Raw genomic sequence first — 13,357 nt, 5'->3', positions numbered from 1 at the left:
AACCGGCAGGCCACGCCACACAGCGGACCAGGCGTGAACTCGCCCCCGAGCGCGGGCGGGGGCGGGGGCGGCACGGGCGGCGGCAGCGGAGGGGGCGCCTACCCGCCGCAGCCCGATTTCCAGCCCAGCCAGCGCACCTCGGCCAGTAAGCTGGGCGCGCTGTCGCTGGGCTCCTTCAACAAGCCCAGCTCCAAGGACAACCTGTTCGGCCAGAGCTGCCTGGCCGCGCTCTCCACCGCCTGCCAGAACATGATCGCCAGCCTCGGGGCCCCCAACCTCAACGTGACCTTCAACAAGAAGAACCCGCCCGAGGGCAAGAGGAAACTGAGCCAGAATGAGACCGATGGCGGGGCGGTGGCCGGCAACCCAGGCTCGGATTACTTCCCCGGAGGGACTACCCCTGGGGCCCCGGGGCCCGGAGGCCCTTCGGGGACTAGTAACAGCGGCTCCAAAGCCTCGGGGCCGCCCAACCCGCCCCCGCAGGGGGACGGCACCAGCCTCTCCCCAAACTACACCCTGGAATCAACATCCGGGAACGACGGCAAGCCGGTCCCCGGGGGTGGCGGCCGGGGCCGGGGTCGAAGAAAAAGGGACAGTGGTCACGTGAGCCCTGGGACCTTCTTCGACAAGTACCCGGCCGCGCCAGACAGCGGGGGCGCGCCTGGGGTGAGCCCGGGGCAGCAGCAGGCGCCAGGCGCAGCTGTCGGGGGAAGCTCCACGAGTGAGGCTCGCGGGGCTCCCACACCTCACGAGAAAGCGCTCACGTCGCCGTCGTGGGGGAAGGGGGCCGACTTGCTCCTGGGGGACCAGTCGGACCTTATGGCTTCCCTGGACGGCGGGGCCAAGTCGGACGGTAGTTCCCCACACGTGGGCGAGTTTGCCTCCGACGAGGTGAGCACGAGCTACGCCAACGAGGATGAGGTGTCATCCAGCTCTGACAACCCCCCAGCCCTGGCCAAAGCGAGTAGGAGCCCCCTGGTGACAGGCTCGCCCAAACTCCCTCCCCGTGGGGTGGGCGCTGGGGAACACGGACCTAAGGCGCCCCCACCCCCGCTCGGCCTAGGCATCATGTCTACCTCTACCTCCACGCCTGACAGCTACGGCGGGGGCGCGGGCCATCCAGGCACTCCGGGCCTGGAGCAGGTCCGGACCCCCACGAGCAGCAGCGGTGCACCACCCCCCGACGAGATCCACCCGCTGGAGATCCTCCAGGCGCAGATCCAGCTACAGAGGCAGCAGTTCAGTATCTCTGAGGACCAGCCCCTGGGGCTCAAGGGGGGCAAAAAGGGGGAGTGCGCCGTTGGGTCCTCCGGCGCCCAGAATGGCGACAGCGAGCTGGGCAGCTGCTGCTCTGAGGCGGTCAAGAACGCCATGAGCACCATCGACCTGGACTCGCTGATGGCAGAGCACAGCGCCACCTGGTACATGCCCCCTGACAAGGCTTTGGTGGACGGCGCGGAGGACGACAAGACGCTGGCACCTTGGGAGAAGGCCAAACCCCAGAACCCCAACAGCAAAGAAGGTATATGCGCTTGTCCCCACCCCCACTGCAGGCCTTAGCCTCCACCTCCAGTGCTCCATCAAAGGGACCTCTTAGTGCCCAGCCCAGAGGCGGATACTTTTCCTTTGGGTACAGCAAGGGCTCTGGGGGCAGATTCCCTGCCCCTCCTCCAGGCACTGCTACGGTAGATTCTAGTTACATACTCACATGGGGACTTAGGTGGCAACCCTTTGGGGATTATCTCAGAGTCCCTTCACCTTCTCCAAGTTTTAGCTGAGTTGCTGGTTGCTCACACCACTAGGCAGGCCCCTTGCCTTTCACGCCAAGACCCCTCCTCACCCCCAACATTCAGGGCTGCCTCTACTCTGTAGGAATTGTGTGCGTCTCCCCTCCCCCTCCTTCCTGGCAGGACACCTGGGAAGTTGTGTTCATACCTTCCCACCTTTTCCTAGTCAGCCAGAGCCTCCAGCTTGAGGTCCCTTCCATGTGCCAGCATCTTTAGGGGAAAAAAAAGTTACCAGCACTGGTGTCCGAAGCATCACTCAGAGGCAACGCCTAATTTGACATTTGTTCCTAATGAATAGCTGTTTTGTCTCTTCTTAGCTATTAGAGTTTCATTGGAAACCTGGAGACCTGTCTGGTGGTAGGAGGCAGGCCGCTCTTCCCTGTGTGTCTCCTTGACATTCGGTTTGTGGGGGTGCAGGGGCGGGGTGGGGTGTGCTTTCCCGGCCAGGGCATCATTTGTGTATGGGGGATATGGATATATATTCTTAAGACACAAAGGACCCGCGTTTGTCAATATCTTGCCTGGCTTTGGTGACAGATGTCTGGTTCCTGGCTCTTGTTTGCAATCTAAGCACTGCCTCCCCACCAGGTCCCTGGGGGGGAGTCTTTAAAGGTGGGTGGGGTGGGGCTTAGTAAATGGACCTCCATCGCAGTTAAAGTAATTAACAGGTTTTCTCTTTGGTATTGTTTTATTTTTAACCAAAAGAGGACTGGACTTCAGTAGATAACCCTTTTCTTTCCCCCCGCCCGACCCCAGATAATTGCTTCTTAAAATTAGGCAGCATCATCATTCCCTCTCCCCCTGCATCCCTACTTTTTCTTTTAAGCCCTTAGTTGCCTCCCCAGGGTTTCACCAGGCCGAATATGACCATGGAGCCAGCAGCTGCTGATGTAACCCTGCATTTAAAACACACATCCCCTAATTCTTGCTCTCTCTTAGAGTTCTCTTCCTCTGGAAGAGGAAACCCCTGACCCCGGGTTTAAGGTGGCCAGCAGCATTTAGGAGGAAGGAGAGGGGGAGGGGACGCGTGCCTGGAGTTGGGTGGCTCCAGAACGGGAACTCAGGGATTTCACCGCGCTGTCCCAGGGAGCTTTCCCTGCTTAGATTTTTCTAATTCATGAATGCGGCCTCGCGGCTTTTCTCTTTGTTCGCCTCCTGCCCAGCCCGGGATGCCGCTCTCTCATTTGAAGCCTTGTTTAGCATGCAGAGCAGACCCACGGCTAGCATCAGCATTCTCCTGGCTTCTCCCAGGCAAGGCCATAAATTGGTTAGTTTGGGACCCTCCGCTTATGCTCCCTGTTTCTTCCCCCCTTCCTTTTTAAAATGGAGTTGGACACCGCATCCTGCGTGCCCAGGGCCGCCCCCACCCCAGCTCCATCTATTTTATTTTCTTGTACACAACATCTCGATCCTACCTACCAATTGATCCATAGCTGGTTAGCACAAATCCCAGCCCCTGTCACTTCTACCTGGCTGGGCCTGGCTGCCCCTCCCCCTCCCCCCTCCCCCTCTTCCAGTAATTGAGAACATATTGGCCAAAATAGGGGTGAGAAAAGTTTTTTAAAAAACCCTGATTTTGAGAATTGGTGGAGAAAACCCAGTAGCCCGTGGCCTGCAAGTCTTCTGAAGGGCCTCCGTAGACTAGGAAAAGAGGAATTGAGTGGTTTTAAGATATTTTTAAGGTGTCACAGAGCCCTTTCACAGCCCAACTCATCTTCCTTTCCAGGAAAAAAAAAAAAAAAAGAATACAGGCTGTGCATGAAGAAATGTCACTAAAGATACGTTTTGTTTTGTTTGTTTCATTATCACAGTCAGAGGAGCGAAAATATTTTTTTGGAAACAGATGCTAGGCACTTTAGGGTTGGTTTCCCCTGCAAGCTAAACGCAGCCCTCCCCTGCAGGCCGAGGACACAGGGACTTCCTTCAGGGACCCGCTGCGGAGCTGGCCTCCTTAGCAGCCTGGGCAGGGACACCCACTTGACCTCCTTTGTTTTCTACTCTGTGGTGTGGGAAGGACAGTTTCCTAGATAAAGCCCGGAATTGAGGTCACTCACAGCCTCTGCAGCCTTGGGGCTGCTAGTTAAGGCTTTATAAGGTATCTGCATCCGATTCCTGCTCCCTTACTGGTAGTAAATAAGGATGATTAAACTTTTCATTATGATAACACCCTGCAGCTCCATCTGCACATGTTGTATAAATAGGTACACAGAGCCTTCAACAGGCCCCCGAGTCCCCTGGCTGAAAATCAGAGTGAAGTGTGCCACTTCAAAATAGAGTCAAAAGAAGAATTTTTAAAGTAAAACGTTCTGCTTTTTCTTAAACGCATGCCCGTGGGCCCATGGGCCATGAAGCAGGGCGTCCGGAAGCTTTGAATATACCTTCTGGGGGTACCGGGCCCCAGCAAGGACCCTCTCTCTCACCCTCGTTCGGGCAAAGCCCGTTTTGGTAATGGTATTTTATTTTGTCACGCCGTAAAACACGCCAGTACTAATGTGATTAAATATTAACACCGTTTCTGAAATTCTCTGCTCCGATGACAAAATACTTGTCGGTATTTAACAAAGTGATCTGTGCTCGGATTGGAGAGAACGAATAAGTCTTCAGAACTGCGGAAGCCGTGTAGTCAGTGGGACGTGCCCCGATTGTCTTATGGGGTCTGGATGTCCTTCGGAGGGGAGGGAACCCAAATGGCAAGTTGTAGTTCTGGCAAAGTCCAGGCCAGGATCACGTGTGATTAGGATTTTTTTTTCTATGAGGTAAGCGAGCCTCTCCAAATGACGCTTCTCCTGACTTCTTCACCCGCCACCAAACAACTTTTATAATAATGAAATTCTACATCTCATCTTGAGGTTCTGTTTGCACAAAGTTGGGGTGGGGGAAGGGTGAGGTTGTGCAGAGGGGGGAAAATGCCAGCCAGAGTTGGGACCTAGTCAGACATCTATTATATCAGTGAGGATTACATGAATCTGATAGGTGTGTGGCTATGGAGGAATTCCAAAATAGGGGAGGAGGAAAAAAAAAAACCCAAGAGATTGCAGATAAAGGGAATTAAGTCTGAAAAATGTATGTTCACCTCCTCCTGGCCCTTAAACGATTTTCAAAACTTGAAATAACCGTATCCCGTGCGAAGTTTATCCTTGCCAAACTTCCACGGCATTGCTTGCTCTCTGTCCTGAAATCCGGAGCCGTCTAGAAACGTTCCTTCATACACACTGAAATAGGAGAGGGCTCTGTGTGTGCTGCGCATGCAATCCTGCCCTTTTTGGAAGTATGATCTTTTTACAGTGATGCAGGAGACATTTTTGGAATTTCATGCTTCTCCCAGCGTGCCGGTCGGACAATAGTCAGCAGTGCTGAGAAGTAGTAGGCAGGCAGGATTTGGACACTGAGAGTTTCCTTAGACAGGGGGCAGACTGGGGTGGGGGGAGGAGGGGGGTCCTCGGGGTGTTTCCTGAGTCGTTTCCCCCACTGCCCACAGCGTGGAGAGAATTTTTTAGGCTCACTCAGACTTGTTTTGGGAAGGCAAGGAGCCTTGCCTTTTCATTTCCCTGCGAAATCACCCAGCACGGAGTGCATGCCTTCATGTGACTTTTGCGCCTCCGGAAGATGTAACCCAAAACTTCGCAGGTGTTAATCAGGGGTAATGTAAACAGATAGGAGCCCCCTTTGTGCAGCTGACTTCCCAGCCAGCCTGCTCCCCGGCTAGTCCGGGACATTCTACTACTGTTCTTTGGTGCTTGTTTAATATTTCATGGCTGTAATAAACCTGTCTTCTTTGCCCGCCTCCCGACATAAAACCCCAACATAGCGCACATCTGCAATTATACATTTCTACTAAATATGAATAAAGGACAAGGATTTTTTAAGGGTTTGAAGCTTATCGGTGTCGAACTTGTTGTGGTTTGCACCGCTGGATTTTCCTAGCTGTTTTGATTTTAAATAGCCACTGCCTTCGGATCTATTCTAGAGACCTCTATTCTTTTTCTATGTATGTGTCTATATGTGTAAATATATACATATATATGATTTTTGTAGGGCTTTCCTTGAGGATAGCTTTCTTTAATATAAATTCATTTACATTTCTTGTGAGGCCCTCTGACCAGAAGTAAGGGGATGTTGAAATGTGCTTCTATTTTATTGAAGTTTCTAGGAAGGGAGCGAGGGCTGGTTAATCTAATATCTCTTTCGAGCAATGAAATTCTATGATTCCTGATACGATTTTGTTTGCCTGACAGAGGTATTTAAATTTGCACAGAGAATCTTAATAGGTTCTGAAAATCCTAATAGGTCCTGAAAAATAGACCCTGTTCTTGCCAAAAAGTTACTTGATACTCTCTGCTGATAGAAAATATACATCTTTAATAAACAGTCCGGGAGGCCCAGGTGAAATCAGAGGAGGGGAAATTCTTCCTACTCTGGCAGGATGAACTTGAGCGTGTCCTTGGGGTTTCACAGGATCTCCTGAACCCACTCCACGCTGGAAGATTTAGCAAAATCACCTTTTTCTCCACTTGGGCGACAATCACGTAGGGTCGTGTTCTTGGCCCCGGGAGTGGTCTGCTTTGCCAAAGGCATCGAGAGGATAAGTACCTCTAGTAAAGGATACTGTATTTACCTCTGTGTGTTAGTTTTAGGGAATAAAAAGCTATAGCTTCTATGTCACAGGATCAAATGTCCGGGCACGGGGAGCGTGCGGGGCTGAGGAGGCCTCCCAGCAAAGTGCAGCAGGGACCTGGGTCTGTCCAGTGTGGATGGGGGGCAAGCCCTGTAACCAGTGGGTGTCCCCATGTCCTTCCCTCTCTGTCCCCCTGTTGGTGCCACCCAAATATTCAGTCTGGAGGGTCTGGAGTAACGAACTTGATCATTTTGACTCAAGTCGGGACTTTGACTTGCCGAGAGATGTGTTTGTTTTAGGACGATGTCTATTTTTAGGCCCGACTTGGGTGGACAGATTTGAGTGTGGGTTTTGATTGCTGGTGGCGGAGATGTTGGTGTATACATGAGTGCGTGATTGAGAAGAGAGACATTTGGTGGAAATGTTTCAAGTTTCCTCACCTTCTCGAACACACGGAAGCCAAATGAAATGGTCTGGGGGCCGGCTCGAAAGAGTGTGGCCGAGGGTGGGTGTTGGGTCTGGGCCTGCCTGTGGCACAAGAGAGGAGAGAAGAGCCTCATGCAATTCAGCATGGAAAGGAGCCCCCCTCCAGCCCCCACACCCCCCAGCACACACACATATACATATGCATGGCCAAGTGTATTTCCATCAAATCATCCAGCCACTCCAGTTTACCCTTAATCTGCTTTCCCAAGGCAAGTGGGCAAAGGAGCTAAACCTTCAGTCTCAATGGCGTTAGCTGACAGGTTCCGATTCTGTAAAGGACTGAATGAGCGCAAGTCCTAAAAATAGACGGAGGATTTTGAAGATCCCAATTATGAAATCTCGGCCTCCCGGGCCTCCTGGGCTGTGGGTGACTTTGATCTGGAGTATTTTGGTAGCAGGCGCGCATCGCCCCTTGCTGAGGTTTGTGCGGGAGCGCGTGCATGGAGATGTCTCTCTGGCTGAGTCCAGCTAACGCCCCTCTCCAGTCAGGAGAGGAGTCTTTGAATCGGTGCCCACCCCCACCCCCCTCCCCTCCCAGCTGTGGGAAGCGGACGCTGCTTCTCATTTATGGAAATTCCTCTCCTTTATTGTAATCTTTTGGTACCAACGTGGAGGAGACGACGCTGGGCTTTCAAATTAGTCACAGCCTTGCCTTTGGGGACCCTCTGTGTCCCAATGCACAACTCTGTGCCACGCGGGCCCTGAGAAACTCCATGGGACCCAAAGGAGGAGATGATTTGGGGACCCGGCACCCTCTGCCCGATTGGGTTGCGCAGCAAGGAGGTGGCCCTGACCGGTTTCCGCCGTCTTGCCACTGTGTGACAACAGGCAGCAACACACAGCCTCCAGGGCATCCAGTTACCTCAGAGTGTGAGTGAGGAGGGACGTTTGAGGGACCGCATTCTCACGGGGTACAATCCTTACAGGACGCCAAGGCCTGCTTTGTTTGCTGGCCTGCATTTTAATCAGCGGCCTCCAAGGTTTGGGAAGCAAATGAAGGGTCTGCTCCCAACATGGTGTTTGCCGAGAAAGGACATGGGAGAGGAAGCAGGGAAGGAGCCCTACGGGTCCCCCCTCCTCTGTACCTTGAAATCTGAGGGGCTGATTTGGGTTCTTGATGACTTTGAGCTTCGGCCCGATGTGGCCACATTGGAATGGCAGCCCCCACTCCCCCGGTACCTACGGAGTGGGGGTCCATCCTAGCTACAGCGTCCCACATTCTCATTCTCCCCCTTGGCTGAGAAAACAGGTAGGTTTTCATAATCACCACTTCCTTGCAAAGCTGGATCCAAGGGAGAACTTTATAGCGATCATGTGCGTCATCCTTTCACGATTTATCCATCATCGTATGGACCCAAATGCCCTTTTAAACATAAAAGCGATTGAGTTTTACAGTTTGGAGGTCTGAGTGCATTCGAAGTAACTGATTGGATCTCTCTGAAGGCACATCTGACATGGAATAGATTTGTCCCCAGAAAGGGGAAGACCCTCAACAAACACCCCAACACAGACTCACCTTGTGACAAAGCAGGTCTGTGATGTTCTGCTCTTTAAGCTCAGTGGTCCCTCGACCTCAGCCTAATTGCTGGGGGGATCCTCTGGGTGACCCTGAAGGCTTTCTCTGTCTCCCTTCCCACCTCCCACCTCTCTGTGCAAGATCTTGGGCTCCTCGTGAAACGTTTGGCCATGGGATTCCCAACCTTTCAGCGGCCTCCGGCTTTCTGGGGTGTGGGCTTACCTGTACCAGTGTTTGCTTTGGCCAAAGGAAAGGTGCCAGACAAAGGTTCAGGGAAACAGGGAGACCCTTTGGCAAAGACCTATTTGGGACCCATTGCTGCGGACGTTGTTTGGGAAGTTGAGTGCTCTGAGGACTACTCCCCCCACTCCCCACCCCCTGCCCGGGAGCGAGCGAGCCAGGCCTTGCTTTTATCCTGCAAGTCTCAAAAAACGATCTCCACGGCTACTCAGAAATAGACGGCGTTTGTCATGCCTTTGGAGGAAGCGTGGACTGACTTTGGTGCTGACGCTCTCGGCGGCCCCTGCCTCCCCCATTTCCCTCTTCCAGCAGCCGGGTTTGTGAGAACTGAGTGGCTCGGCTCATAGATGGGTTCGATTCTGAGGATTTAAGATCAGGTTTCCTGTCTCCTCACTGATAATAATTTAACAAGCATTTGGGCACCCAGGTTTAATTCGATCTTAAAGCTTGGGTCCAAAGTGTCTCTGGGACAACGCAGTCTGGGACCTTTCTGACGCAGCTGGCTTTGCGCGGCCTGCCCCAAAGTTGAGTGAGGGCTCCAGTGTGGTGTTTTCTGCTTGCATTTGGGAGCTCCTGCAACGTGAGGTGACCGTTAATGAGTGAACCCCTCCACACCACACACACTTGCGCGCACACACACACACACACACACACACACACACACACTGCTCCCTGTTCAGTCATCCAGGGCCGGGTGGGATGTCAAAAAGATATGACCCTTTTCAGTTACCGTGAAGCAGTGTTTTCAAACGCCCTTGGATCTTGGAACACAAGCATTGTCGAATGATTGGCAACGACCACCAGGAATAAAATACTTCTGAGGGACCATCTTATGATCAGAGAGGGGGCGGGGAGTTCGACGAAAGCATAGCCTGCTTTGAAATCGCCTCAGCTCAGCCTTCCCGAGAAAGTGAGGGTTGTTGGTTGGGAACTTGCAGAGAAGGAAGGGGGTCCTACTTTGCCTGCATGGGCTGTCGGAAAAGTCCTTTTGCAAATATTAGGGCCCGAAGTCTGATATGTGCATTCTTGCTCTCTCTTCCTATGGGTTGGAAGGCAGAGAGGAAAAGCATCCGTTGGTGGGAAGACTGGATGGACGCCGGGGTGCAGTTTATTTTCTCGGAGAGGGTAGCTAACTGCTGGCGGGCGGGGCCCTGAGAAGGGGGTCCACAGGAGTCAAGGTGTTATTTACTGACCCTTGGGATTCAGGAGCGGAAAATGATTTCTGCGTGTGGAAGTCATTTCTAAAACACTTCCTGGGTGAGTCTAGGGGGGAGGGGACTGCCCAGGGGCTGTTGTAGGCCATCTCGACAGTGCACAAAGTTCTTGGTTTGCGCTTCCACAGGGACCCAGATTTCGGGGGAGAGTATAGCTGTGGAGGGGTACACCATGGGGTGACCGAAAGGGTGCATCTCTTAGCAGCAATCAGAGCTCAGTTTTGGTTAGTGGCTGAGGCAGGTGCACGGGGGTGGGGGGCAGAGGACGAAAACCCAGATGGACCCTGGGTAGGTCAAGGCCTTGTAAGATGCCCGTGGGTCTCTGCAAATGCACGGAGTTTCACAGAGGGGCTCAGACCTTTCCATTAAAGCCGGACGATGGGGATGGGGATAAAGGCGTGACCTTTCCCCTGGTGACCCCATATGGTGAGCACTGAGCCTTCGGTCCCAGCACCCAACCCCTTTGAGGATTATCTTGCCTGTCACAGACCTTGCAGGCAGGTCCCACTGCCTGGAAACGCAAGCAGTGCCCTCCTACACAATGTATATTTTTTCCCTTTTTCTGAATGGTAGGCAAAAAGGGAAGGAAAATAAGTTGATGAATTCAGCAAGAGGAAGCTCTCCCTGACGCCAGAGAAGTCAAGTGTGGAAAGGAGCCACGAAAATTCGGGTCTCCTTTTTCTTCCTCATCGGGAGACCCAAAGTCCAGCCATCAGCAGCCTTTAATGCCTTTGTAGCGAGGCCTAATTGGCTCAAAACAAATTGACCATTTTCATCCCTTGCAATGTAACTTTTGGTGGTTGTTTAGTATTTGAGAGAACGGAGGCTGTAGACCAAAATTTGGCTTTTTTAAACAAGAGCAATTTCACGATCCTTATGCCGTGACTATTTCTAAATTGTCTGGGCATAAAGCTTTGGATGCCTTTTGCTGGTTTTTGCTTGTGCATGCACGCGTGCGTGCGCGTGCGTGCGCGCACACACACACAGGCCTAAGAAGTCTTAGTAAGAAATGAACAAATAAATGGCGCCTCCTCCCCCAAGAAGAAGCTCATACAAAGTTTTGGCTCCTTTCAATTTTAAGTAGAAGCTTATTGATCTCAGTGTGGTCAATTTTTGCCGAATTTGTAATCCTGTTAGGCCTCCGGGAGAGGCATGATTAATTTACTTGTACATTTCACTATTTTGGGTCAGTTTAGTTAATAAGCATTTATTTTGTGCTCCGTGTGGGAAGCATTTTGCTGGGATTACAGTCGTGGGGGGAGGTGTGGGTGCGCGTGTGTCAGGCTGAGCGCAGACGCTGAGGGGCCCCGTTTCCCTAGGACGGAATAAAGACCCCTAGTTGCAATTCCCACCACCTCCCCAGGATAGGAAGAGAGGGCGAGTGGCCCCTTCAGCCATCATTTGTGGGGTGGGGCAGGGAAGGGGAGGGAGAAAAAGCCCAGTTGTCTGGCAAACCTAGCCTCCCAGAGTCTTGGAGACAGCCACGGAACATGGGTTTCTTCCTGGGGCCTTGGTCCCTAGAAAGTTTTTGGGCATAACTGCTATTGATTGCCTGGGAGCGGAGCTCTGACCTGGGGAAGACTGAGGAGTCGTAAACCTTTTTGGAGTGCCCTCCATGCTACTTCGTGACAAATGGAGGTGCCTGGGGTGTGCGCGCGCCTAACTTTTCTAGAAATGCATGGCTTGACTTCCAAAGAAGGAAGAAAAAGTATGCATGCGTCTCGAAAGCTGGGGCGAGGCAAAACGGAGGCAAACAGCCTGCCGCTCTGGCCTTTCGGAACACTTGAGACTCAAAAGGGGAGCGTGGGTCATCTTGCTGAGAAGGGCTATTGGGCGGGGCAGCTCCAGGTACCCACTCTTCCTCCCTGGGCTCCCCACAGCCTTCCTGGCTCTCTGCTTCCAGATGATGGGTTAAAGTTCCACTTCCAGTGTGATTTGTTTTTTAAAAGACTGGTTTCGGCCATCACAGCGTTAGAGGGAATGATTTCCCGGGTACCCCCGGCCCCCTTTATACACCGGTTTCCTCTGAGGGCCTTGCCTTTGTGGAACTAGAGCGGACGGGAGTATTTTCGGCCCTGAGCCAGCCTGAGATGAACGTGACTCGCCGAGAAAACAGGCATTTGGAGGGATGAGGATACAATTTCTTTTTTTATGTGGGCCCGTTAAAGTCTAATGGACATTGGTGTCTGGCCTTAAATTTGGAGAGGGTCTTTATCTAACCCTTAAAACTAGAGTCGTTTCCTGTAATTACGACACCCCAGGCTAGACCACTAACTCTTCCCGAAGCTCATCTGGAAGACGGGGGCGGGAGGGACAGAGGGGCACACCTGTTACCTGTATCAGCTGTAATTATGACATTTCTGGACTCCTGGTTTGAAAGGAAGAATTTATGGACCCAGCAGTGCCGGAAGAGAGCGGCCCGGGGCGTTCTGGCTCCTGGCGGCGAAATCACAGCCACCGCCCCGCCACCCCCCAGCTCCGTGCCCATCACAGTCCCTCTGTCTCTTTAATGAATTAATTTAGCTCCCCGACATTTGGTATTAAGTAAGTGGCTATTTTGGGAACCCAAGAGAGAAAGAACTAGAAGCCTTTTTTTTTTTTTTTAAACTGTTTGGAAAAAAGAAAAAGTATTGCATTTGAAGTTGGAGACGCCCAAGGCTTCAGGCAGCCTCTGTGGAGGAGGACACGTCTGGTGGGACGTGGCAGGACGTGGCAAAGCAGACTGGCCCCGGCCCTGCTGTGTTTTGCTTCCCTGTGGAGGGTTTTGTTTTCCGTCGTTAAAGAACGGAGGAGGCCACAACCCCCAAACTCCATGCATTTTGTTTGGAAGTATTGTTTAGATTACTCTCGCTTTTCAGATTGAGAGGAACTTAGTTTAATGGGAAAATAGCAGTATTACTCTCTTGGCGTGTTTGCTTTAGCGTTTAAAAATAGTTTGTTTTCATATCCTGAATTTCATCCTTTCCTTGTTTGCTCGTCTGATGGTAACTGGTGAGAGCGTGTGCGTGTGTGACACCCGCACACACTCAACACACACGGCCGGGCAAATGGTTGCAATCGTGCAGCCACAAATCCGTTGTGATTTTACAGCTGGCTAAAGGGACCCAGGGCCTCGCTTTTAACTTAAACCATCTTGTCCCCTCTCTCCCCCCACCAGTACCCACTCCCACCCCCCATCTCCCTCAGCAATATTTATTTCTTCCTTAAAAAGGGAATGCCAGGCCTGTTTGCTGAGGTCCCTGTTGGAATAGATTTTCAGGGGTTATGTGTTAAATGTGTTTGAGGGTGATTTCAGCCCTCTGCCTGCTCGTCCCACTGCTAACGGTGGCAGGGGCCTATTATAGAGAAGCAAAGAGTATTGTAAATGGCTTATGCAGAAAAACCATTTAGATAAAAATGCAATTTTCCCTTCTGCATGGAGTGCGAAGAATTAATAGCACATTCTTTCTAAATGGGTATTTTTATATTATATTTTCCTCCTAATGAAATTCTTTTCCCA

General features: G+C 52.1%; 1 protein-coding gene across 1 annotated transcript in view; it reads left to right on the top strand.

Moving 5' to 3' along the window:
* MN1 (MN1 proto-oncogene, transcriptional regulator) overlaps window positions 1-13,357 on the top strand; it is a 46,564-nt gene that overhangs the window by 2,585 nt on the left and 30,622 nt on the right. Inside the window, exon 2 of the mRNA XM_029921602.1 lies at window positions 32-1,522. Coding sequence (XP_029777462.1) covers window positions 32-1,522 — 1,491 coding nt within the window. The remainder of the gene's footprint in view (window positions 1-31; window positions 1,523-13,357) is intronic.

The sequence above is a fragment of the Suricata suricatta genome, chromosome 14, assembly GCF_006229205.1.
Source record: "Suricata suricatta isolate VVHF042 chromosome 14, meerkat_22Aug2017_6uvM2_HiC, whole genome shotgun sequence".
Lineage (NCBI taxonomy): Eukaryota > Metazoa > Chordata > Mammalia > Carnivora > Herpestidae > Suricata > Suricata suricatta.
The sequence above is the reverse complement of the archived record's forward strand: the minus strand, read 5'-3'. Positions and strand labels throughout refer to the sequence as shown.